The sequence below is a fragment of the Otolemur garnettii genome, unplaced genomic scaffold, assembly GCF_000181295.1.
Source record: "Otolemur garnettii isolate 467f Iridium unplaced genomic scaffold, OtoGar3 scaffold00023, whole genome shotgun sequence".
Taxonomy (NCBI): domain Eukaryota; kingdom Metazoa; phylum Chordata; class Mammalia; order Primates; family Galagidae; genus Otolemur; species Otolemur garnettii.
This window is the reverse complement of record NW_003852418.1, coordinates 9,584,646-9,611,050: the sequence shown is the minus strand read 5'-3', so window position 1 is coordinate 9,611,050 and position 26,405 is coordinate 9,584,646. Positions and strand designations below refer to the sequence as shown.

Below are 26,405 nucleotides of genomic sequence, written 5' to 3'. Positions count from 1 at the left end.
CCAATAAAAACTAGCAGTTGCTTCTGGGCTAGGCAGAGAAGCCGTGTTGTCTCAGGCTGAGTTCTGGTGGTTCGGGAGATGTTTCTGGGTCTTGCTCCTAGTCGGGCATTGTGAACAGCCTTCCCACTCCTGGTCCTGGAGCCCAGGGCCTCATCACCCCTGTCCTGCCCCTAACAATGGCCCCCTGATAAGAACAGCTCCATCACTCTACGCAAGTGTGCCCAGGGGTGTAGGCTCTCCCCTGGATGTCAGGATGGCTTCTGTGGTGACAGTGGCCCTGAGCTCAGGGATAAAGGCCAAAGAGCAAGTTGAATAATTTCACACAGCTGCAGAGAGGAAGGGCTGAGCGGAAGGTAGGGACAGTTTTCCAAAGGAGATCTGATCCTTCTGTTGGTTTTTCTGGGTTTGTTAGGTGGCTTCCTTTTTATTTAAAAATAGGAAGGAGAGTTTTTTAAAAAGCAGGAATAAATAAATGTTTCCAGTTTTCTAATAGAACCAGGAAAACATTTTCTCTAGAATAAAGGGGAGAGGTTGTTGGTGTGACTCTCATACCCAGGACAAGTCCTTCTCCCTTAAGATTGGACAGCGGCACCTGTGGCTCAGTGAGTAGGGCGCCGGCCCCATATACCAAGGGTGGCAGGTTCAAACCCAGCCCCAGCCAAACTGCAACCAAAAAATAGCTGGGCGTTGTAGTGGGCGCCTGTAGTCCCAGCTACTCAGGAGACTGAGGCAAGAGAATCACCTAAGCTCAAGAGCTGGAGGTTGCTGTGAGCTATGATACCGCAGCACTCTACCAAGGGCGACTAAATAAGACTCTGTCTCTGAAAAAAAAAAAAAGGAGCCCTCTGGACCCCAACATCATGGCTTTAACCCCTTTGAGGAAGAGTGCAATTAGGGGAGACTTAAGGTCACCCCAGGACTTCCCAAGGCTCAGAGAATCTTTTGAGTTTGTAGTCACAGACTCCCAACCCTGGCAGACGTGGATGGATGGAGTCTGATCCAAGGGGTGTTTCACATCCTAGGAGGGACAATCACTGCAGGACTCGCCCACGCACCTCCCCACCCCTTGCCCACTGGCCACTGGGACTGGGCAGGGCCCACTGTGTTTTCCAGGATGGCCATGAGGTGTCCCACATGCTCATCGAGAGTGCGACTTTGAACCTGTTGAGAAGTGAGGTCCATGTGCCCTTGAATCGGGCCAGGCTCGTGTATCACTGGACACCATGAGAGCGTGGTGGAAGGTGCCCTTGGGACAGCAGTACAGACAGGCATCTTCCCCTGGATCTCTGGGACACTGGCTTTTAGTACCCGAGGCCACGCCAAGGCCACATGTTGGTGCCCATTCCCCCGTCTTCTCCTGAGCTCCCGATCAACTTCCAGAGCAGCCCCCAGATGAGCCGAGCCCCCACCTTTGAGTCTTTCCACCTGTGGCCTCAGACATTCTAAAGCAGAGACCTGCCACTCCTGTCATATCCTGTTCAAATTCCTGATCAAGAATCTCTGAGCATTAAAGAAAAAAAAAAAAAGATTGTATTCTACCACTAAGTTTTAGAGTAAGCTGTTACGTAGTATTAGTAATTGGAATATTCTGCAAATGCCAGTTTTCCCACCGTGCAGCCATGCATTTATTCATGGACAGAATCTGTCCACCTTCACCCCTTCCCTGCTTCCACCCACGTGCCTGGCACTCTATTCTCCTCTCACCGCCAAAAGGCTGTTAAAACCTCCATCAGATCACATTGCCCCTGGGCTAGAAGACCCAGGCCCCCACATCAGCTCCTTCCAGCCACACCTGCCCCCTCTATGCTCCTCAGACACCCGTGTGTGTTCAGGGTGGTTGCACTTGCTGTTCCCGGTGCCTAGAATGTTCTTCCCCTAGGTGTCCACAAGGCATCCCCTTCAGGGTTCCACTCAGGTGCGAGCGGCCCTCCACGACCACCCCATTTAAAGCTGCACTTCCTGCCTCCTCCCTGCACAATCTCCTAAGCTCTCCTCGCATCACCTGCTATGTCATTTATTTTGGCATCTGTTCCATGAAGCCCCAGCACTTAGGGGAGGGCCTGTGCATAGTAGGTGCTCAAAAAAATATCAGCTGACTAATGGGCAGACCTAGTGCCTAGATTATGCTGGGAGCGGGCGCTAGGGGCCAAGCAGGAGAGACAGCCCCACCCATGTGGTGCTGCTAGTGGGGAGCTGACCCCCTGAGAAATCAAAACCCAGACAGAGAGTAACTAGAGGAATTGTAAGTTGTGATAAGTGTGTGAAGGTAGACGTGACAGAGGGGGCCTGCTTCAGGCTGGGGAGCCCGGGAAGGCGCCCGCTCCACCTCCCCAGACTCCACCCATCCCAATCTTCCCTGCCGCGCCCCGGGAACAGTCTGTTTTTCTTGGCAGATGAGGAAACTGAGACCTAAGTTGCAACCAGCGCTGCGGAGTCAGGACCAGAATTCGTGACTCCCACACCCACGTTCTTTCCTCTTTCCCACACCACCTTCTCTTATCAGTTGACAAAGAAGGATGAGGAGTTTGCCCGAGATAAGGGGGTGAGTTGGGCCCGGGCCCAGGAGGCTGACTGTAGCTGGCAGGCCATGCGGTGAGGTCACTGTGTACCCAGGAGCACAAGGTTGTCAGGAAGCCACTCAGGTCCGACCCTCTGCCTCCAGCCTGCTCTCCTCTTGGGGGTCATTTAGTTAGAAGTGACAGAAAATGCAGCTTGGAGTTACCTACTAAAAAAGGGAATTTGACTCATGTCTCTAAAGAGTCAAAGTGTGAAGAAGTTGACCTAAAAAGAAAGAAAACAGCTCATACTGGTGGAAAGAGAAAGATGAATTCATTGGGCCTGAAACAAAGAACTCAAATGTAAATGTTCTTCCTTCAGGCTTAGCTGGATCCAGGTGTCAGATGTTATCAGGACCCAAGCTCGTTCCATTCACACCCCTGCTCTCTTCTGTGTGTTGGCTTCCTTCCCACCCCTGTATGAGGCAGGATGGTGTCAGAGTCTTCCCTGGTCCTCACATTGGAACAACACAGAATGAGCTGGCCCGTTAGTAAGAGTGGGCAGGCTTGGCACCCGAAGCTCAGCGGGTAGGGCGCTGGCCATATACACCAGGGCTGGCGAGTTCCAACCCAGCCTGGGCCTGCGAAACAACAATGACAGCTAGAACAACAACAAAAATATAGCTGGGCGTTGTAGCAGGCACCTGTAGTCCCAGCTACTTGGGAGGCTGAGGCAAGAGAATTGCTTAAGCCCAAAAGTTTGAGGTTACTGTGAGCTGTGACACCACAGCACTCTACTAAGGGCAACATAGTGAGACTCTGTCTCAACAAAAAAAAGAAAGAAAGAGTGGGCACTTCTTCCTAGCCAGTCAGGCCAAAGCGGGTGAGATTCCTCTGGCCAGTCACTGAGGCAGGGATGTGGGGAGGCTCTGCCTGGCTCAGGTCTGGGTCCCTTGGTCCAGCCTTGGTGCTCCAGAGCTGGGGCCTCATTTGAACCTTGTGGGCCAAGGATGGGGAGGAGAGATTTCCCCCAGAAGAAAAGTGAGAGCTGTTACAGAAAGTAAGATGAGATATAGCTAGGGTAGCCTAAGCCTAGCAAATAACACAAGCCAATATTTATTGGGCACTTACTGTATACAGCTTTGTTCCAAAGGCTTCCAGAGTATTAGACCGTTTCACCCTCAGTTCTATCAGGTAGGTGTGATTCCTGTCCTCACTTTACAGACAAAGGCACGACCTTAAGAGTTTGAGTTATATGCCCAACATCTAGTAAGTGGTGGCGTCGAGATTCAAACCCAGGCAGTCTGGCTCCAGATCTCCCCTTGCCCTCCACTCAGCATGTTCCCTTCTGCCTTTTCCCCCAGGTACATTTTGAACCGTTTGCCTTTATCCACTCTTTCCATCATCTCCACAAGAGATTTTTATCTTTCTCTTGTCACTGACCGTAGGCATGTGACATATGGGGCATGACGCAGATGCTCAGGTATTTATCTGCTCAAACATCTGTTCACTAGACATGCAAACCATTTCCATGCTCAGCTTCCCCAAACCCCAATGTGTTGTTTCTAAACTTTACTGAGCTCCAACTGCGAGCCACCACCCCATTCTAACAGTCCGTCTGTGCTTTGCCATTATTTCCGATCCCGTTTTCTGACCCTTCTCACTTTTACCTGGAATCTTCCCGCTCCAGCTTTTGATGGGTTGACTCCCTGGAGTATGCATCTGTGAGAGGAAGAGGCTTTTTACTTTTTTCACTGCTTTAGCCACAGTTCCAAGAACTGTGCCTAGTGCGGGAGCCTTCAGGAATTTTTTTTTTTTTTTTTTTTTTGAGATAGAGTCTCACTATGTCATTCTTGGTAGAGTGTTATGGCATTGCAGCCCACAGCAACCTTCAGCTCTTGGGCTTAAGGGATTCTCTTGCCTCAACCTCCCAAGGAGCTGGGACTACAGGCAACTGCCACAACGCCCGGCTAGTTTTTGGTTGTAGTTGTCATTGTTGTGTGGCAGGCCCGGACTGGATTCAAACCCACCAGCTCCGGTGTATGTGGTTGGCGCCCTGGCCGCTGAGGTACAGGCTCTGAGCTCTTCAGGAATTTCTTGTTGTATCAGAGTTATCAGGCAACCAGGTCCCTAAGTCCTGAATTTGGGGCCTACTTTTTACCTTTTCTTCTGTCCTAATTTCCTTGCCAGATCCTGAGCTCATGTCTTGGAACCTGATCTTTTCCTCCTCCCTCTGAAGGATCCCTTGACCAGCTCTTTTTTGTTGTTGTTTTTAAGAGACAGAGTCTCATTTTGTCGTCCTCAGGAGAGTGCTGTGGCATCACAGCTCACAGCAACCTCCATCTCCTGGGCTTAGGTGATTCTCTTGCCTCAGCCTCCCGAGTAGCTGTGACTACAAGCGCCTGCCACAACACCCAGCTATTTTCTTGTTGCTGTTTGACCAGGGCTGGGTTCGAACCTGCCGCCCTCAGTATATGGGGCCAGCACCCTGCTCACTGAGCCACAGGTGCCGCCCCCTTGACCTGCTCTTAAGAGCTGGCTTACTTCTCTGCCTTCAGCTGGAGTTCTAAGAACAGAGTAGGAGAGCCACCAGATGGTCTGGACTTAAGTAGGGGAGACAGGGCTGTGGCCACAGGTTATAGGAGCTCTCCTCCTTCCTCCCATCGCCTCCCAGTTCCCACTCCCTGCTCTTTGCTCAAGCTGTTTCCCTTGCCTGAAGCATCCTGTCCTCCACCCTTTTCTTCAAGGGCTATCTAAATCCTGTGGATTCTTCAGAACTTTGCTCCTGTTAGGTTTCTCCAAGTGTACTCTGTAACTACTCCTCCAGGCAGCCCTCCTTGACTACACCCATGCCAGCAGTTTCCTCTTTCTTCTTCCTGTTTGTGCAGTGCACGTAACCTCCGTCCCTGGTTTCCAAGTGAGTGTAGGAGTCAGAGAGTGAGCTCTGGGGTCTGAACATCTCGGTGCAAGTAGCCACGCTGCTTGCTTGCTTTATCAGCGAGGGACCCCAAACAGATAGTGCCCTCCACAAAGGTGTGAGCAGAGTGTAAGAGAATGAATAAAGCAGGTCTCGGGGCTGGAGACAGTGGACAGCACTCAGTGGGACCTGGAAAGAGCCACTCACATGAGGTCTGACCCTCAGTAGAGCCGTGAGGGGTAGTTAGTTCCCAGCAACTTGGCAGGAAGAGCACCAGGGAAGTACCCTGGTCCCTCTCGTCTCCCACACTCCCTTTCCCTACAGGGGTCTCCTTTGCCCACACCCAGCCAGGAGCCAGAGCCTGGAGTCCATTGGAACCTCCCAGGAATAGGGAAGAGTGAAGAGGGGATGGAGAGGGAAGGACAGACTTCAGCACCCAATCTGCATGACACAGAGCAGGTTCTGGACCTATCCATGCCTCAGTGTCTATAAATGACATGCCTACCTCATGGAGGTGGTGTAAGGGTGACAGGAATTAACACAGGAAAGTGCTCAGAATTGTGCAGAGCCCGTGATTTCAGCTATCACTCATTAGTATTCTTTCAGGGTATTTACTGCGTTGGTCTGGGAGCTTCCTATTGTAAATGACAGCCCAACTCAGACTAGCTTAAGCCCTGCTGGCTGCAAGATGTAACTCCGTTCAGCTCACTGTCGCGGGCATCGTCTCTCAGGTCCCTCAGAGGCAACCTGCAGTCTCTGGGACTCCCTCTCTCTCATTGGCCAGATCCAGGTCACTGGGCCAATCGCTGAAGCTTGAGGGATGGAATGTGCTGATTGGCTCCCCTGGGTCACCACATTCTACCCTGCAATCAAATGCAGACAAGGGGAATAAAAGCTCCAGTGGCCTAAAAACAGGAGGAGGGAGAACATTCTTTGCTAAGTCAGTACATATTTTGAGTGCCTGCTATGTCCCAAGTGTGGTTAGGTGTTGGGGATACAGATGTGAACAAAGGTGGCAAAAATCCATACCCTTGAAGAACTGGCATTCAGGTGGAGGACACCCCTGAAGAAACAGACATGTAAAACAGTTACCAGAGGGGGCAGGTGCTACTGGAAAGGGCAGATATTTTGATTTCAACCTGCTCAGGTGACATATGAGTAAAGACCTGTAAGAGGTGAAGGAGGGGCTGTGAAGATATCGGATGAGGCTCTGAGCAGCAGGTGCAAAGGCCCTGGGGTGGGGTTGTGCCTGGCATATTGGAGGAACCACTAGAGGAGACCACATGGCTGGAGCCAAGTCAATGAGGGAGACAAGACAATGACAAGATCAGAGAGGTGATGGGGCAGATTGTGTGGGATCTTGTAAGACGTTTGAAGGGCTTTGGGGTTTTACTCTTCGTGAGATGGAAGCCTTTGACAGCTCCTTGCTGGAGAAAGACAGGTTCATGCTTTTGTTTTAATAGGATCCTTCTGGTTGTTTGAGGGAACCAAGTGAGCTGGAAGCAGGGAGACCAGTTAGGAGGCTGCTGTTAATATCCAGGCAGGCTTATCCTACCTGGACCCTGTGCCTCACATGTTGGAGGACTCCAGTTAATATTTGTAAAGGAAATGAAGTAAGAGAGAAATAGTCGGCTCGGCGCCTATAGCTCAGCCAGCTAAGGCGCCAGCCACGTACACCTAAGGTGGCGGGTTCGAATCCCCAGCCCGGACCCGCCAAACAACGACAGCTGCAACCAAAAAATGGCCGGGCGTTGTGGCGGGCGCCTGTGGTCCCAGCTACTTGGGAGGCTGAGGCAGGAGACTCGCTTGAGCCCAGGAGTTGGAGGTTGCTGTGAACTGTAATGCCACGGCACTCTACCCAGGGGGACAGCTTGAGGCTCTGTCTCAAAAAAAAAAAAAAAAAAGAGAGAAATAGTCAGGCTCTCTGGACCACCTGGGAGGGCCCCTGGGTCTGTTGCCAGGCTCCAGCCACAAGACACAGGGCATATCTGGGCACCCCACCATTTCCATTGTCCCTGCCTGTCATGGGAGTTTCCTATATCACCAGCACTCTGTTCTGGCTCTGACCACTTCCTCCTGTCCCACCATCTCAGCTGCCTGGTCATTCCCAAACTTTTCTCTGTTCCCATGTTAGACTTGGAGATCCTCAGACAGGCCTGAGTGAGGTCCCAGGTGTTTGTTCACAGCTGTGGCGTGTGACACTCAAGGGCATCAGGCACCCTGAGACCAGCTCTTATCTACAGATAAATCCAGAAGTATGATGTTTCTGAATTCGTGAGACATTAGATGTTTACAGAGATGTCTTCCCAGGCCACAGAGCATTTGCCAATGTCCATGAGAAGACTGAGGTTGAAAAGGAGTCAGGTGGACCTTGGAAGGAGCTGGCCAGAGTGACAGATGTGAGCTGCGGTGCAGACAGAATGTTGGTCAGCTAGTGCACGACTCACCAGATACTCTATTGCTTCAGCCACTTTGAATATTTTACCAAGAAGGGAAAAAATGGAGGCAGAATCTCTTGTGTCATTTTTAATTGATTTCTTCAGCATCCGGAGAAAGACTGGCACAAGGCCAGGAGAAGTCTGAGCCAGGGGAATTCATCAAAAATCGACCCACTGATGACTTGATCTGATGAAATAATTAGCTCCTGTTACTCTCCAGCTTCTGGGGGCAGAGATTTGACTTCCTTCCAGAGGAAGCACGTCCTGGCTAGCGGGTGACAGCTGCTGGGAACGGGGGTGCTCTCAGACCAGCATGGGAGCCAGGAACAGAGTCCAGCTGACCCTGTCCCCTGGCTCATCCCCACCTGGCCCAGGGCTCCCAATTTAAGTTGCGTCTCCCAGCCACCTGCACCTTTGCATCACAGACCCAGAACCAAAAAGGCCTGCGGAGGGCAGCCTTCTGCTTCATTTGGCAAATGAGGAAACTGAGGCTGCACGGCCCTTAGGATCTCACTCAAAGGTCTGCTTCTGGGGACTTCTGGTTGAACAAGCCAAATCGAGTCAGGCTGGGTTCGAAGCCCTGCTCTACCTCTTACATCCATTTCCCTGTGGTCGTGGGAAAGTGATTTTAATTCTCTGGGCCTCAGCTGCCTCATGCATAAGGTGGGTGGATATGAACAGGGAGATGAAATGACTCCCGCCAACTCTCAGAGCAGAGGCTGCAGCCTCGCAGGCTCTCAGCGAGCATTTGCTCTGCTTCGTGTCTGGTTTCAGAGGGTTGCTGTTTGTAGGGCATCCCTTGGAAATTCTCTCCCACGTTTTATCACTCCCTGTCTGTCTATCGGAGGGAACATGAATATGCATCTACGTGAGCGGGCTGTGCATCCACAGTTCCTTGTGCAGAGCATCCCTTGGCTGGAGCGCCTCCTTCTCAGCTCCCTCACAGCCTCCCTTAGCACCAGCAGAACTTCCCCGGGTAGTGCTAATGTGCTTTGACTCCTTTCAACACCTGCTAATCTCCCTTAAAAAGAGGGAAAGAGAGTGTGAGCGCAGAACCAGCTAGCTCGGGCTCAGAGCCCACGCAACGGTTTGAATTGAGTTCACTGTCACAGCTTTCTTTGACTTTCATTTGTTCAGTTAGCTCCAAGGGAAAGGGATGCCCATCTCCCACTTACCTCTGGATAGAAAGTTGTCTTTTTCCAAAATAGGTATTTGTGTGTTTTTATTTTACAAGGAGGCCATTTAAAGAAGCATATTGAGCAAATAATCACTGAAGGGCTGGGCAGATAACAGCAGAAATCAGGACTGTGATACTTGCGTGGAAGGAGGCGGGAAGGAGCAGTCAGGTTCAGAGTTCAAACCCAGTGCTCTCTCTGAGTGGTGCAAGGAAAGTGACTAAGCCTTAGCTCGACGCCTGTGGCTCAGTCGGCTAAGGCGCCAGCCACATACACCTAAGGTGGCGGGTTCGAATCCCTAGCCCGGGCCACCAAACAACAATGATGGCTGCAACCAAAAAAAAAAAAAAAATGGCCGGGCATTGTGGCGGGCACCTGTGGTCCCAGCTACTTGGGAGGCAGAGGCAGGAGACTCGCTTGAGCCCAGGAGTTGGAGGTTGCTGTGAACTGTGATGCCACGGCACTCTACCCAGGGGAATAGCTTGAGGCTCTGTCTCAAAAAAAAGAAAGTGACTAAGCCTCAGTTTTCTCAACTGTAAAATGGAGCTGACAATACAGGGTGTCCCAGCAGCCCCCCCTTAAGCTGCCATGCTTTGGGAAAATAGGAAATTATAGCTCAGTGTACCTTTATTCACAAAATATTCATTATGAAATCTTATGAAGAGGTGGCTGCTACATAGAGAACATTTTGTACGTATCCTATAAAAGTTTGAATGAACATTTTGTGAATAAAGGTGCATTGAGCCATAGTTTCCCATTTTCCTTCTGTGCTGTGGGTTTGAGATAACTTCTGGGACTCCCTGTAGCACCTGCGGGAGAGGGTTGTTGTGGAGACTGACGGAGATCCTGCAAGAATGCCTGATGCAGGACACAGCCACGACGTCAGTGACAATAGTCTAATGATGGTTTAACTGTGGACTGTGTGTTCCAGTTAGTACTGTGTCCTAGGCTCCAGGCTCAGCACTCTATTAACACATTGATCCTTCACTTCCATTTTATAGATGAGGAAACTGAGGCACAGAGATGTTGAGCTTCTAGCCAAGCGTCACTCAGCAAGTAGCCCCAGAGTCCATGCCCTTAACCATCATTCAGGGGGCCCAAAACAGGTTTCCAATAGACTCTGGCCATCACCAGGTGTGAGTTTTAGCAGACAGAGACTGAGAAGGAAGTCAGCGTCTGCCTCTGGTCCCCGGAACCTGATGGTTTTCACATCAGGCTCTTCTACATCAAGTGCACCCCAGCTCCCCAGATACTGGGACTCTCACCTCAGCTCTGTGCACGGATGTCCAATCTGAGGCCACATAGGAGGGAGGCCCTGTGTGGAGCCTGCTTCCCACTCCCAAGGGAGTTGCCAGAGGAAAACGTACTGTCTTGGGCAGCCCAACATAGAAACAGGACTCTGTGAGGTCCCTGAGTGAGGTAGCTGGGTGTGGTGGCAAGTGGAGGCGCTATTTTCTGAGGTCAGGTGGAGTTAAGGGAGCAAACGAGGAATGGTGCAGCTCCAGGAACCAGGAGGGCAGGGGAACCCAGGACTAGCGGGAGGCTAGAGCTGGGAGCGGTCCCCAGCAGGAGCTGTGGCCACACACAGAGATAAGGGCACCGAGGCGCCATGGCATGCCAGGGAGGGAGAACAAAGATGCTGGTCCCCACCTCCTCTGTGCCTCCCCCACCTCCCAGCTGGGACCCAGAGACAGATGTCGGCTTCACAGGGCACAAAGGAGGGTGCAGATGGAGCCCGGAACCCTTCTTTGGCCTTTTCAACCACAGCACTTCCCAGAGACCCCAGAGTGGCCTGTTCCTCCTCGGTGGCCCTTGGAAGGAGGCTGGGGTGTGAGGACAAAGCCGGGAGACCCTTCAGGCAGTTGTTGCGGTCTCTGGCCCGTCCCCCTGTGGAGCTTGGAGCCCTTGCTGAGTCCCTGAGCTGTGACTTTGGGGTAGTGGCCAGGGTTTCCCATAGATATCAGGGACAAACAGTCAAGGTCACAGTGACACAGGCCAACCCCGGGACACTTGATTTCCTCCCGACATGTCTACAGGCTCTCGTGCTCTCTTGCTCACGTGTTTTAAATAAATGAGACCAAAAGTCTATATCTGGACAGGACTTGAAGGCTCATTTCCTCCAGAAGTAAAAAAATGACTGCAGAGAGCTGAGCGAGCTGAGATCAGAGCTAAGTTTTGCCGTCCCCGCCTCCCCTCACCCGCCTTTGCTCGTGACCCCGTCTGACCTGGGGCCAGGTGATACTGAGGTCACAGCCACAGTGACAGTGCTTCCCCCTCCACCCTCTAGCTCTCAATATTCTCTTTCATCACTTGATTCATTCTGAAATTTAAAACTAACAAGAATAATCTTTGTTACAGGTTCCGTTGACAAGGGGCTTCCACACGTCCCCATTGGACTGAGCTCTGACAGCGTCCCTGTCACCCCAGTTTGTTAATAAGGAGACAGGTTCCTCACTGTCTTGCTCACGGGGAAACCGAGCCAGTGAATGGAGGGTCTGGGACTGAAACACAAGCATCCAGGCCCGGGGTTTGCCCACACCCCCCGGAGATGCCCAGCTGCTGGGGAGCAGGGCATCACCCCTGCTCACCTCTGCACCCCACAGTGCTGCCCGCACAAAAGAGCCAGAAGTGTTCACTCCTTCGTTTGGGCTGCTGCTGGGGACGTTTGTCTGTTGCACTGGGCGGACTGGGACAGGCTGGTTACCTGACTCTAGCCTTGAACTGCCGGCTGCACGTCAGAGAGTCAACCAGATCCATAGGAGACATTCTGTCTATAGACTTGATCGCAGAAGGCTTTCCTGCCGGTCTACTGACTGAGCTAATTGTAAATACTTTCCTAACTTGAGCTGAGTTTGGTATCCCTCTGCCGTAGCCACCCCCATTCAAAGACACTCTTGCTGCCCGTGTGGCCCTGACACACATCCTTACGCAGGGACGAGCAATCAGGCAGCTTCGACATAAACACTGACCTGGTTCTCTCCCTCCTCCTCCAGGTCGTGAGTGAATAGGAAGAGACTCCTGCCTCCCGAGAGCAGCCCCAGATTGGCTGGGAGAGAAGATGGCCCCGGCCAGCCTCTGGCTCTGCCTGCTCTCTGCCGCGGTCTTCTCGTTGCTGGACGGGAGCACAGCCTTCCTGTCACACCACCGCCTGAAAGGCAGGTTTCAGAGGGACCGCAGAAACATCCGCCCCAACATCATCCTGGTGCTGACAGACGATCAGGATGTGGAGCTGGGTAAGTGCCCCACCCCCCAACCAGAGGGACACCTTAGGGCCCCCGCAGGTACCTGGGCCCATAGTGCAGGGTCACCAGCCTGGGGCCGAGGCTTCTGATACAGGTGGTTGTATAGACACGTGGAGTTTACTCTTTGGGGGATTTAAACCAAGACACAGGAGTTGCCCACAAGTATGGGTTTGCAGTCCAGCCCTCAAGGTCAGAGGTCACCAACTTTTCCCTTAATGCAGAACCATCCCGAGATTCTGCCATCGAGTTAAGGAACAGAGATGCAAAGACCAGTCTGATTTTCTCCCAGTTTCTACCGAGCACCCACTGCGTGCCTGGCAATATTCTAGGGCCCAGAGCTTCCATAATAAGTCAGATACAATCTCTGCTCTCATGGAGCAAGAGAGACAGATAACCTGCACCACAGCCAGGGAGGAGAGGGTAATGTCGCAGAGGGACAGAGGCTAGAGTGAGAATAAAGCAAGCCAGGCTCTGAATGGCGCCGGCATGTGGGAGCTGCTTCCTTGGTAGTAAGGAGGGGCTCTCAGAGGCAATGAGACCTGAGCTAAACGGAACAAAAACACCAGCTTGTGTGTATGTGTGTGTGTGTGCATGGACTGCACGTGTGTTCACATGTGCACATGCTCATCTGTGCCCCCCTGAGCTTCCTCCCCTCCGTGCTGCAGGCCTCTGGGACAACAAGTCCAGACAGGGACCCTCACCAAAGTTTAGGGCCATTTACATGAATGGCTGGTGTGACAGGAGGGCTTGTGTCACTGTGCCCAAGGCTCCTCTAGCTCCTGGCCTCGGCACCTTCCCTTTGTTGCCCACACAGACCACCATGATGCGTTCTTTGCTCTGTGTGTAAACGGTCCCCTGATTCCTTTCCTCGCCTTAGCAAGACTGTCTCTGAATTTGCCGGAGGACTTTTCTCACCACGTTTTCCTTAGTACCAGGAAGAGGCTCCATAAATGAGACCACCAAGAGTGGAACAGAGCCAGTCTCCACAGGACCTCTCTGTTCCCTTGGTCACCTTTGGGGTGGGGGCCTCTCTCAACATAAACTTTTGTTCTCCCCCTCTTGTGTCTTGTCCTTGGATTTACTGATTTTATGGGTTCCATTTCCCATGTTAAACCCGAACACCAGCTCTGTCCTGAAGAAATATGATCACGCCCGAATGCAAATGATGTTACTTTTCAACTTTTTAAAAAGTAGAAAGGAAATGAATTTGAAAAACGTATTTTGTTTAACCCAATATACTCAAATTGCTATCTTCTCAACATGTAATCAATATAAAACTCATTTGGGAAATATTTTATATTTTTTATGTTATTTATGAAATCTGGCATGTATTTGATACTCAGCACCCAACTCAGTTAGAGATGCTCAGACCAGCCACCTTTCAGGGGTTCAGTGGCCACTTATGACTAGTGAATGCTGTATTGGGCAGCTCACAGCCTTGTATATTTTCCTCCAATAAATTAGATTTCCTTCTCCTGAACATACTATGGTTTATGGTCAAAATCTAGGAAAAACATTTATTTTTGTTTGTTGGTTGGTTTAGCAGGCCCACGACAGGTTTGAACCCACCAGCCCCCAGAGCATGTGGCTGGTGCCCTAACCCCTGAGATAGGCACCCAGCCAGGAAAAACATTCTAGTTGAGTATCTAGGCAGAACATCCTTGTACAGCATGTGCAAAGGACCTGAGGTGGGATGGAGAAGGTAGATATGGCTGGAGCCTGGTCAAGGGAGTTAGAACATGAGAGTGGAGGGAGACCGGTGGAGCCAATCCCAGAGGCTCTTGTGGGTTGTGCAAAGGGCTGCTAGTCATTGATCAGGTGAGGAGTGGGTCCTTAGCCTCTGTCCACTATCAAAGAACAACAGAACATTGTTGGAGGTGACACACATCAAGTTTAACTAGGTAAGACTTTGCAACGTGAATCAGTCCTTTAGCTGCCAAGGAAAGGTTATTTATATAAAACCAAGTAGCTCCTTGCAAAGCTTGGTATTAATGATCCCGAGCATAGATTTTTCTTAGGGAGCTTATCAGCACAAAGGGCATTTGCAGCCAGGAAGGAATCAGAGCTGAGCACTTTCATCGACAGTTTGACACACATGATACCTGTCTCTAACAGCATTCAGAATGCACCTCATCTGATGACTCTGGAGAGGCTGTAGACCTCGGCCATAAGGGTGTGAGTTTTGTTTCTGGCAGAATTATGCAGAGGGGACTCACCGGCAGCATCGGGACCTCAGGGCCCTTTGGTCTCACCTCATGCGGCCTCTCTCATTGTTTCAGTTGTATTTACACCTGGAATTTGTGATGCTCTGGACATTCATTCATCCAGTCAGCAGGAGTTTATGAAGCATCTGTCTGCGCTGCTACCAGTGCAGGGGGCCAGAGATCTTAGGGAGGATCGTTCCATGTGGAAAGAACAGGAGAGTCAGAGGTGGTTTGGGGCAGAAAGAGCGCCAGGGAGTAGAGGGAGAAAAGGCCAGGGAGCCGACAGGGGCCATCCTATGGGGCCTTGTGGCTGTGGGAGGATTCTGAGTATTATTCTTAGTGAAACAACGTGGATGAGGGGGCCCCAAGCAGAGGAAGGCCATAACCCCACTTAGGTTCCAATATGACCCCGTGGTGCTTATAATGGAATTAGATTGCAGGGAACAAGGGCAAGAAAGGGGACCACCAGAAGGCCAGTGCAGTGGCAGGGCAGCTGATGACGGAAGCTCAGACCAGGGCAGTGAGACGTGATCCCATTTGGTATGTGAAATAAACCGATGGATAGTTTGGACGTCGGGGTTAAGGAAAAGAGAAGAACCAAGAGCAATCCCAGATTTGGGACCTGAACCAATGAACGAGGGAGTGAAAACCTCCTTTTAGTAATGATACACTTTTGCTGCAGTGACACCACCTGACTAAGCCTCATGTCAGAATCGGATTATAATTTTTCATCTGTGACTCTTGAATCAAGCCAGCAGAATATTCGAATATAAGGAAGGAGTGACGGGTATGATGTGGACTCAGCAGAAAGGAGAACAGAGACCATGGCTGACTTAAACTACAGAGATCCATTCCGTCTGCTTTACACATGGAGAAACTGAGGCACAGAGAAGCCTCCTGTCCGAGGTCACGCAGCTTGAACGTGGTTAAACAGGATTTTAATCGCAGGGTCTTAATACTGCTCTGCTTAACCAGACGCCTGAGATGGACATTGAATTGTTTCTGGATTGTTGCTGTGTTCCTTGGTTAGTTGTTCACTATCATAGCTACAGTTGCTGAGAACGTATACACCTCTTTTTGCACACACAGCAAATATTTCTGAAAGGCAAATTCCTAGAAGTGGATTTGGTGGGGTTTGAGCCCCTGATGTTTAGGGTCACCTGCCAGCTTCCACCCAATAACTCCGAACAGCACAGACCAGTGCCTGCTCGTCTTGCCCTGCACAAAGGAGCCAGGCCTTCCCCCATCGCAGCACTGGCTTTTGAAGGAGACTGAGCTTCCTGCAGGAGGTGAGGGATGGGAAGGTGGTAGTGGGGCTATGATGGGCTTTTTATAAACCACTAGACAGACCCAGATCAATAATGCATGTTCCAAAAAAGCCCAATACATTATCTCACAGTCTGCTACAACTGGCAAGCAGAGGGTGGTCCTAAAAAATTTATCATCTGCTATTTTCTGCTCATCCGTGCGGCAGTTCTGACAGTTCTCTGGGCTGGAGACTTCTTTACTGCGATAATCCCAGGATCCCTTCCAGTCCCAGGGCGGAGCACAGCCGTCTATCCTAATCAGGGTCCAGTTGGGAGGCCTGGTGCTGGACACAGTTTCCTGATTGTGGGGGTGGGGGCTGCACCATGCATAATCCATGTCCCTTTCCCCACATGCATTTGGCTCCAAGTTATCATTTGAAAGTGTCAAATGCTCTGGGGGACTGGTTCCAGGGGCATGCTAGTTGGTAAGTGACCTAAATAATCAATACACTTTAAAGACAATTGGGAGAATCTCTTGTGTTCAGATGACCCTTGGAGACCATCAGGCTCCTGGCTGGCCATCCTGTCCAGGAGGGGGAGAGGGAGAGAAGCACATGGGAGCCCCAGTCTTGTTTGTGTGCTGGCCTTTGTTCAGGAAGGCCCTGAAACCAGTGGACTCTGCTGAGATTTACTGGTAAATTCAATCCAGACAAACCTTTGGTGAGCCTCTGGGACTCAGCTCTGAGACACAAAGAGGAGTAAGGCACGTTTCTGGCCTGCAGCAAGAAGATTTTCATAACATCCCAATTCTGATCTTTTATCACTTGAGACTTTCTTTAACCAGGCTGACTTTGGGTTGTTTTTTTTTTTTTTTTCCTATTTATTTTTTCGAATCCCATCTTAAAGACAGAATGGACTTACTTTTGAACCTTAAATATTATTTTAAAAGGAAGCTTTAACTCCTGACTGTAAATGAAAAATCAGTCCTCATTGCCTGCGATAAAGGGTCACTGCCAAACCAGGTGCAGTGGAACTAAGCAGAGTTTTTCATTTTCAGCGAGATGCCACCTCCCACGAGGCTCCTATGTCTTTGTTATAATAGGGACGATGGGTGGTCTTAAGAAAAGGGTTAAAGGTGAAATAGTCTGAGACTTTCTCCTGATCCACTCAGCGGAGTAGAGATTGGAAAAGGGAAGAACTTACTCAAGTGTGACTCCTGGGCTTTTAATATTGGAGCCCCCCTTACGTGGGTGCCACATGACAGTGGTTCTTGTGTCAGAGGGCTAAGGATATAGCCAATCCCTAACCCCAGGATACTGGGGGTGGGTTCCCCACTGCTCGTTGGCCTGAGCAGCCACACCATGTAGAAATAAAGTGCCTTTTAGAGAACTTCTGAGAGGCCGGGCACGATGGCTCACGCCTATAATCCCAGCACTCTGGGAGGCCAAGGCAGGTAGATTGCTTGAGCTCAGGACTTTGAGACCAGCCTGAGCAGAGCAAGACCCTGTCTCTAAAGATAGCTGGGCATTGTGACAGGCACCTGTAGTCCCAGCTACTCAGAAGGCTGAGGTGAGAGGATCGCTTGAGCCCAAGAATTTGAGGTTGCTGTCAGCTGTGATGCCATAGCACTCTACTGAGGGCAACAAAGTAAGATTCTGTCTCAAAAAAAGAGAGAACATCTGAGAATGTCACATTTCAAGTGTGTATTCCCCACAATTAGATGAGTGGTGGACTGAATGTTCACATTTCAAAAGAATTCTTTGCCTTTTGGGACATCTTTCAATGACAGTGTTCCCAGTAAAGATTCAGGGATAACAACTACCTCACCAGATAGCTGGGTTTAAACCCTCACTCTGCTACTGACTGTGTGGCCTTGGGAAAGTTACTTACCCTCTCTGTGCCTCAGTTTACTTAGCCACAAAATGGAGATGGTGATCATTAAGTCTAGCTTCCTTTAGTGCAGCTGGACCGATGCCGTTTGTCTATAACCATTTATATAAGTGATTTTGAGGCCAGGTGGCCCACACCTACAATCGTAGCACTCTGGGTGGCCGATGGGGGAGGATCACTTGAGTTCAGGAGTTTGAGACCAGCTTGAAAAAGAGTGAGATTCTGTCTCTACAAAAAATAAAAAACTTAGTGAGGGATGGTAGTAGGTACCTGTAGTCCCAGCTACCTGGGAGCCTATGGCAGGAGGATCTCTTGAGCCCAGGAGTTTGCTGTGAACTACGATGATGCCACTGCACTCTAGCCTGGGTGACAGAGCAAGACTCTGTCTCAAAAAAAAGTGATTTTGGAAATCTAAATGTCTCATCATACTAAACAGCAGGGTTACTATAAGGTCTCCCTGCACTGGACACGGTGACGTGAGCCTGCTGGCCACACTCAGTTGGGGTGAGCTGGCAGGGCACAGGGCCACACTCTGCCAGGGATGTGAGCCAGGCATGCTGACGTCCCCAGTCTTAACTGACACTTGTCAACTCTGTCTGCCATGGGTGGTCTTCCGCCATTCCTTCATGTCTGGTAAACACATTTGCCCCATTGTGGCTGGCAAAGGCAGTCAAGCAGTGGTGTTGGGAGCCTGCAAAAATGTATGGGAACGAGTATCCCATTGGATATAAAAAACATGTGTCACAACCACTCTCTGTCAGTCTGGATCCTCAGTTCCAAGTAACAGAAACCCAACTGAAGCAGGCTTAAGGACATACAAAAATGAATGTATTAGACTTGTGTAAATAAAAAGTCCAAGTATATTTTGAGCTTCAGGTGTGGTTGCATCCAGGAGCTTCATCTCTGGACATCACCTGTCCTTTCCCTGATCTCAGCTTTCTTCCAAGTTGGCTCATGCTTGGGCCAGCTCTCCATGGGACACTTCTGGTATTATAGAGCTATATTAACCCTGTAACAAGTCATCCCGGCGGAAAGATAGCTTCTCTCTCCAATAAAAGTCCTCATCTGATACTCTGGGACATCTAGTCAACTATGGACCATTCAAGAGAATGGAACACTACGGTTGGCCAGACAAGAGTCATGTGCACATTCCTGGAGCCAGGGATGGGGCCAGCCTCATGTGAACCATGGAGCGGGGCAGAGTCATTCCCTAAAGGAAAATTCAAGAGCTGGTGTGAGAAGAAAGAACAGCTAGTGTACAGTTCAATCAGAGCAACGCTTCCAGCACCCTTCCCTCAGAAGAAGTGTGTTCCACCCGTGGCCTAGACGCATTGATTAATTGGAACATCCAACAGCAAACAAAATAGAGCTTACATTCTGGCGTAAGGGTCAATAAACAAGGCATATAAAAGCCATGATCCGTAAGGTGGTGAAAAGTGGTTAGGAGAATCCAGCAGGCCAGAGGGAACGAGCCAGAGACAGGTGGGGAGAAGAACCACCAGGGTTTTATACAGGGTGGCCTCAGTGTGCAGGGGAAGTCCAAGCAGAGCGGGTAAGGAAACCAGTTAAGGAGGTCCCTGGGAGACCATTCCTCACAGAGGGAACAGGGCCTGAAGCCACAGCCAGAGAGCGACACAGAGGCGGAGCACAGTGGCCAAGTAGTGTGAACAGTGGCAGGGAGGGCCAGGGCTGAGGGGTCACGGGGCACTGCTGGGTGGGTGGGGCATATAAGGCATCAGCCTCTGAGCCAGGGGAAGGGCTTTGGTTTTCTGAGTGAGATGGACACCAGTGGAGGGCACTGAGCAGAAGAGGGATGTCATCTACTTTATATCCTGATATGACCCTTCTGATGACTAGATGGAGCAGGCGTCCTCAAACTGCAGCCCACCTAAGGACATGTATCCGGCCTGCCAGGTGTTTTTGCCACTGATGCCTGTCCTGTTAGCAGCCAACTCGTCCCAGGGCCCACAGTCTGGCCCTCCAACGGTCTGAGGGACAGTGAACTGGCCCCCTGTTTAAAAAGTTTGAGGACCCCTGAGATGGAGAATAGTAAGGGCAGGGTGTCTGATATGGAGTCTACTTCAACAGTCCAGGGGCGAGATGAGCCCAGTGAGGAGTCCAGTGCAGGGGCCCAGCATGATGTGACAATAGCTCAGACCAGAGTGAGGAGAGGGCAGATGCACGTGTTTCGAAGGTAGAACTGATGCTCTGTGCTGACGGATCTGACGTGGGGCGGGAGAGAAGAGTGACTCCAAGGTTTTGGCCTGAGAAGCTGTAAAGATGGATTTTCTGTTTAGAGTTGGAGAAGGCTATGGCTGGAAGCTCAGTTCTGGACCTGGGAGGTTGCAGATGCCTGTGAAAAGGCAAGGAGCCACATCAGAGGCAGAAGTATGGGGAGAAAAGCTGGGCCTGGATGGGCCTAGAGTAGGGAAGGGTGGGAATTGTGTCCTTCTTTGTGTTTTCCTAGATCTGAGACCCTCCTCAGATCCTCAGAGGGCTCTGTGATCCCGAAAGGTGCAGAAACCCAGCGAGGAGAGCTGCCCTGGGGGAGAGGCAGGCTTTAGAAAGAAAGGCGTGGCAGGAGTCTGGCCAGTTCTGTGTTTTCCACTTTCCATCTGTGAACACAAGGAAACCGCACCCTTTGCTGCAGACTGATATCCAGGAGATCAACTCTAAACTGCAGGCTCAAGTACTCCACAGGGGCCAAATGGCAAGAAGCCCAGACGGCATGCCCAGATTCCAGACACCTGATCAGTGGTAACTCCCAACTCAGCTGCTGAGGGCCCACCTCCTGCAGTTCCTGCCTCTCTCAGTAGAGTAAGGAAAACATGTGGACGCAGGTTGCCTTAAGAAGAGAGGCTCATTTGAACCCACCCTGGTGTTCAACTTGCCAAACACGTTCCTGTAGGACTTTTTTTTTTTTTCAATTCATCAACACTTGGGAAATCATTTGAATGCTGGACGCTTAAGCACATCTAGATCAGGTTTGGCTCCATGTCAAAGAAAAGTAACAGTGGCTCAAACAAGATAAATTTTTGCTTCTTGCTCACATAGAATTGTCTGGAGATTGGCAGTCCAAGATAGACTTGATGGCTTCAAGGTTGTCGGGGATCCAGCCCTTCTCTGCCTTTCTGGTCTTTCATATTTACTGCATGGCTTCCATCTTCATGGCCACCTTGTGGTTCAGAATGGCTGCTGGGGCTCCAGCTATCATAACCACATTCCAGGAATCAGGAAGGAGGAAGCAGAAGGGCAAAAATGATGGACCTTCATGTTGAGTCAGACCCCTTTAAGGACCTCATCTCAGACGTAACATGGACAAAACTTATTTGCTCAGCCACATGGTGTCAGCAAGAATCATGGGGCACACATAAATTTAGCTTTGAGGAGGGTTTAACTACTTTTTGCTAAAGTATGAGCAAGTATGAGGAAACACTGGGGACAGTGCAGTGCCCCAAGGCCACTTAGTAACAATAGGGTCATCTGTTCTCTAAAACCAAGGTTGAGGGAAGTAAGTAGAACCTGGAGCCAGAGCTGGCACCTTCTTGACACCACCAAGAGGAAGGCGGAAGAATCCATGTCCTCATCTCAGTTTCCTCGCTCACTGATTTCTTGCCAGGGCTCCTGTTGGCTGTACCCAGCCCTTGGCCAGAGGGTCAGGGTGCTTGTTGATAGCCCACCAGGCCAGCTCCCTGGGGCAGAGCCAGACCGAGCGTGGATCTGGAAGGCCAAAGGGGGTGGGGGGGTGGGGGGGTGGGGGGAAATCACTTGACATTTAGCCACAGGACATTCTGGGAAATGTTGCATTGAAAAATAAAATCAGGGCTCGGCGCCTGTAGCTCAGTGGTTAGGGCACTGGCCTCACGCACCCAGGCTAGTGGGTTCAAACCCGGCCAGGGCCTGCTAGACAAAATGACAATAACAAAAAAACAGCCAGGTGTTATGGCAGGCGCCTATAGTCCCAGATACTGGGAGGCTGAGGCAAGAGAATCGCTTAAGCTCAAGAGTTTGAGGTTGCCGTGAGCTGTGAGGCCATAGCACTCTACCAAGGGCAACATAATGAATCTCTGTCTCAAAAATCAAATCAAATCAGGGAAAAGGGGGAGATGGACAATGGTGATCAACCTGGGATCTTAGCCACATGACCATGACAGTCATTGGAAATGACCAATGACTGTCAACCACCTAACCGTAGGTGGTATAGTTATGTGGACAGACACCAGTGAGGTCTATGTAATGTGACATTCACATGGACACCCAAGGAAGGGACACTGCAGGCAGAAGCACAGGAAATGCAAGAGTCCTATGGCAGGAACAGGTTTCGCCCTGCACTTTGAGGAGGGCCGCAGGACCTGGGAGGAAAGGGGGGCAAATGTGGGTGTACAGGGCCGTGCACAGGCAGGGTCTGGATTCGATCTGGTTGTAAGGCTGGTGGAAGGCCACTGAACTGTTCTGAGCAGGTCAGGTCTGCATGACTCACCCTCAAAGGCTCACCCTGTCTGTGAAGAGCTGGTAGCTCAGGGACAAGAGCAGAAGCAGGGAGACCCACTGGCCGCTGTGCCGTCCAGGCGGGAGATGCTGGCAGCATTGAGCAGGGCTGGGCGCTACCGAGGGAGAGACATGCATAGATCCTGGTTCTGTCTGGAAGGTCAGCAGGGCTCATTCTTGGATCGCAAGTGGGCGGGGAAGGAAGGAGAATTGAGGTCGACTCCTGGGTTTTGGCTGAGCTGTTGGCAAATGGTGATGCCATTCACAGAAACAGGAGGAGGAGCCAGCGTTGGGCTTAGGGTAGACATTAAGCTGCTTTCCAAACATTTCCCCATCAGGGCAGCATCTCTATGTAGTCCCTTCTAAAAAGCAAGAACAATACACCGGAAGCCCTGCCTGGATAAATAAATATCCACTGCCAAGGGCAGCACATCGCAGAATTCCAAGTTAGAGGAATGTTGCTGGGTGGAGCTTCTCAGAGAGGAAATGACCAATGACTGCTGATCCCCATTCATTACTCCCGAACCCCGCCTCTGCCACCGCCCCTCCCCCCTGAATTTTCTCCCAGAAGCTTCTGGAGCTAGAGCCTGAAGAAAGCAAAGGAGAAAAGGATCTCTCTGGCCGCTTGATGTGTATTCATGGGGTCCCACTATGGTCTCCCTGACATCTGCCTAATTGATTTGGGGGCTAGGAACCAATTTTCAGCCTTGGCTTTTTGTAGCTGAAACCAGCAATAACCTTTGGCTTTGTTTTGATATTCAAGAGTCAGGAATGGTTCGCCTTTGCACCACTGGGAGGAAACCTACCTGAGAAGCAGGTCTCCGGAATCCTGTGTGATTATTCTGGATTGAATTATAGGCACAGCAAGAGATGCCACTAGCAGCAATCAGCATGTTAGGGTCCCCTCTGTCCAGATGTGGCTGCGGACTGAAGCTGTTTGTCCCCCAGGCTTTCTCTCACCTGCTGCTGGGGACAGAGCTATCCTGAGGCAGTTGGCCAGGTCTGATAGGGCCCAGCCTGCTATGGCTGTTAAACAGGTGTCAATGTGGACACAGCAGGCAGCTCCCAAGCTGATCCTGTGGCACTGAGGACTTTCCAGGGACACTCATGGACTAGATGAGAGCTGCTGAGTAAATGCCAGCATGGTGGGTGGACACAGGTGCTTCCCACCTGTGGCCTGAGCCATGGCCCTTCATCCCCTGCATGTCCAAGTCAAGTACCTGTACCCAGTCCCACAGCCTCCCTTCCCCACTGACTCTCTGCATCACCAGCAGGGTGTTATCTTTGCAAATTTGTTGATCTGGTCCCTTCACCTGCAATAGAATCAGGGCCAGGCGGGTACTGCAGAGGGGGAGTGGGTATGGCAGGAGCCATGGTGAACTCAAGGGGGTTTCCCCTCACTGCTCAGGTCCATCCAACTCTGGGCCCATGGAGGCCAGATCTTTGAATTCTTCCAGCAAAGTCAGAAAGCTGAATTAAAAACAAGCAAGCAGGCTCAGCACTCGTAGCACAGTGGTTATGGCACCGGCCACGTACACCGAGGCTGGTGGGTTCGAACCCGGCTTAGGCCAGCTAAACAACAATGTCAATAATAATAAAAGAAAAATAGCCAGGCATTGTGGCAGGTGCCTGTAGCCCCAGCTACATGGGAGGCTGAGGCAAGAGAATCACTTAAGCCCAAGAGTTTGAGGTTGCTGTGAGCTGTGACGTCACAACACTCTACCAAGGGTGACAAAGTGAGACTCTGTCTCAAAAAAGAAAGTCAAGCAATTGATTCAACTTATTAATACTTCCAAGCAGACCTATATCAAACATGAATGCAGAGAGGATTTATTCCAGAGAGGATCTGTTTGCAAACTCTGTGTTAGACTATATGTGGGAGCTAAATCATTGAAATGTGTAAAAGTGGCTCGGCACCTCTGGCTCAAGCGACTAAGGCGCCAGCCACACCAAAGCCAGCAGGTTCAAATCCAGCCCAGGCCTGACAAATAATGACGGCTGCAACCAAAAAATAGCCGGGCATTGTGGCAGGCGCCTGTAGTCCCAGCTACTTGGGAGGCTGAGGCAAGAGAATCGCTTGAGCCCAGGAGTTGGAGGTTGCTATGAGCTGTGATGCCATGGCACTCTACCCAGGGGGACAGCTTGAGGCTCTGTCTCAAAAAAAAAAAAAGAAATGTGTAAAAGCTAATATGTATTAAGTGCTTTCTGTATGCTAAGCAGTGACCTAACAACTGAATGTATATTGTTCTTAATTAAAATTCAGAACAACCCTGGGCAAGAGGTCTATCATTCTCCCTACTCAGAAGACGAGAGTGCTAATGTCGGTATTAGGGTTAAGTCACATGGTCAATAGGATTTGGACTCAGGGCCTCTGTCTCCAGAGCCCTTCCCATCCTACTGGGTATGGTGACATAGCGCATTGTTCTAGAGTTTCTTAGTCAAAAAAGAAAAAAAAAGCTGGGTGTGGTGGCTCACTCCTGTAATCCCAGCACTTTGGGAGATGGAGGCGTGTAGATTGCCTGAGCTCAGGAGTTCCAGACCAGCCTGAACAACAGCGAGATCTGGTCTCTGCTAAAAATAGAAAAACTAGCTGGGTGTTGTGGCAGGTGCCTGTAGTCCCAACTACTCAGGAGGCTAAGGCAGGAGGATCTCTTGAGCCCAGGAGTTTGAGGTTCTACCTCAAACACATTCTACCTAGCATTCCACAGCATTCTACCTAGAACAACAACAGTGAGACTTTGTCTCAAAAAAAAAAAATAAAAGGAACCTTTTTACTAAAATTACCTATGAGCTGTAATTTTACCAAAAAAAATTGAAGCCCAAAGCCAGTGATTTAAGACAGCTCACACTTCATTCTCTGGTCTCAATCCCAAAGTCTACAGAGGAGAAAAGGGGTTGTTCAGTGTAGAACCCAAGTACGTGTATGTGTGTATGGTATATACCCACCACCACATTCAGAAGCTGAGCATTTTTTGACATATGAAGTTAAACAAGTAAGAGAGGAATCACTCAGGAAGGGTGAGGCTGGAGATGGTGTTTCATGCCACCTCCATCTTCAGCCTCCCCCATGACAGGTGGTCCCAAGCTCCTGTTCTTCATTGGGAGAGGAGAAAGGACAGCTCAGGAACCCGCAGGAGCCGGTGCAAGGAGAATGTGGCAAGTGACATGTGGCCAAAGCAGAAAGTGATCTATGTTTCTGGACCATGTGCCTTCTTCCCCCTAAATGCCAGAGCCTGCATCACATAGGGTGGCAGACAGGCCTACAGCCTGATTCAGGGAGGCCAGATATGAAATCCTGCTTTCCTCCCATTTTTCTAGAAACCTCTGACTCTCTTAGTTCCATTTCTAATGGAGATGTGGATCCAAGATATATCCCACCTCCTTCTTAACTCCACAGTAGAAAAACAACAGCATCAGTAGGGCTGATAAATGACCATGGACACCTACTTGAGTATTGAGGGTCACAGTGGGGTCCACAGTGACCCAGAGAGCCCAGGCCCCTTCCCTAAGGGTGGCTGCATTCCAGTCCCAGCCTCATCCCAGCACAGGCTAACCACGCCAGGTGGGAACATGTGTCAATGTAGGCAGATTTCTTGATTATTTGTTTCGGGAGAAGCTAGAGATAGAAATTTTTTAGGAAAATTCAGGGCCAACTTCTCCATTAGGCCCTGTAGGTACGGGGCCAGGGACCCACGATACTTTTAGGGGCCCAGGAAAATGTCTTAAGTCCTTTTAAAATCAAAAGAAAAAAAAATAAACTTGAAGCTGGAAGAAAATGTTTTGCTATAGGATATTAACACACTCATCTCCATGCCAAACACAGCCATGAAGTCTAATTTTTAATATTTTTTCTAGAGGCAGGAGTCGGTGAAAGTAAAGACACCAAGTGCCCATAAAAGTCATAACACAGCACCAGAAAAAAAAAAAAAAAAAAAAAAGTCCTCTTTTTTAAAATATGGGCAAGTAATTGCATTCTTTATGCAGTGGAAAGACATAACTAAACACTTCTGTGGGCGGGTCTAGCCTGTGGGCCTTCTGATTGCTACATCTGTTTAGTATTCAAAAGCACCCACAGTCTGCAGAGAGAGAGAGAGGGTCCTTGCCCACAGGCCTTCACTAGAACATTCCATGCTATATTATCTGTTTCCCAGATAAAAGGCCTGGGTGAGAAGGCCACAAGCCTTGCGGAATGTTCGCCAGTAGCCTGTTTCTAGTCGTTTCTCCTTTCTTCCCACACCTCTAAAGTATTTAAAATCACATGAGTGAAACCGTCTCCCTTTCAAATATACAAATAATTCAAAGCACAGAC

General features: G+C 50.3%; 1 protein-coding gene across 2 annotated transcripts in view; it reads left to right on the top strand.

Moving 5' to 3' along the window:
- The window catches only part of SULF2 (sulfatase 2), a 107,862-nt gene that overhangs the window by 11,428 nt on the left and 70,029 nt on the right, over nt 1-26,405 (top strand). For both annotated transcript variants that reach the window (XM_012803950.2, XM_012803949.2), the window contains exon 2: nt 12,019-12,258. In XM_012803950.2, the coding sequence (XP_012659404.1) occupies nt 12,084-12,258 (175 nt within the window). In that variant the 5' untranslated portion in view covers nt 12,019-12,083. The remainder of the gene's footprint in view (nt 1-12,018; nt 12,259-26,405) is intronic.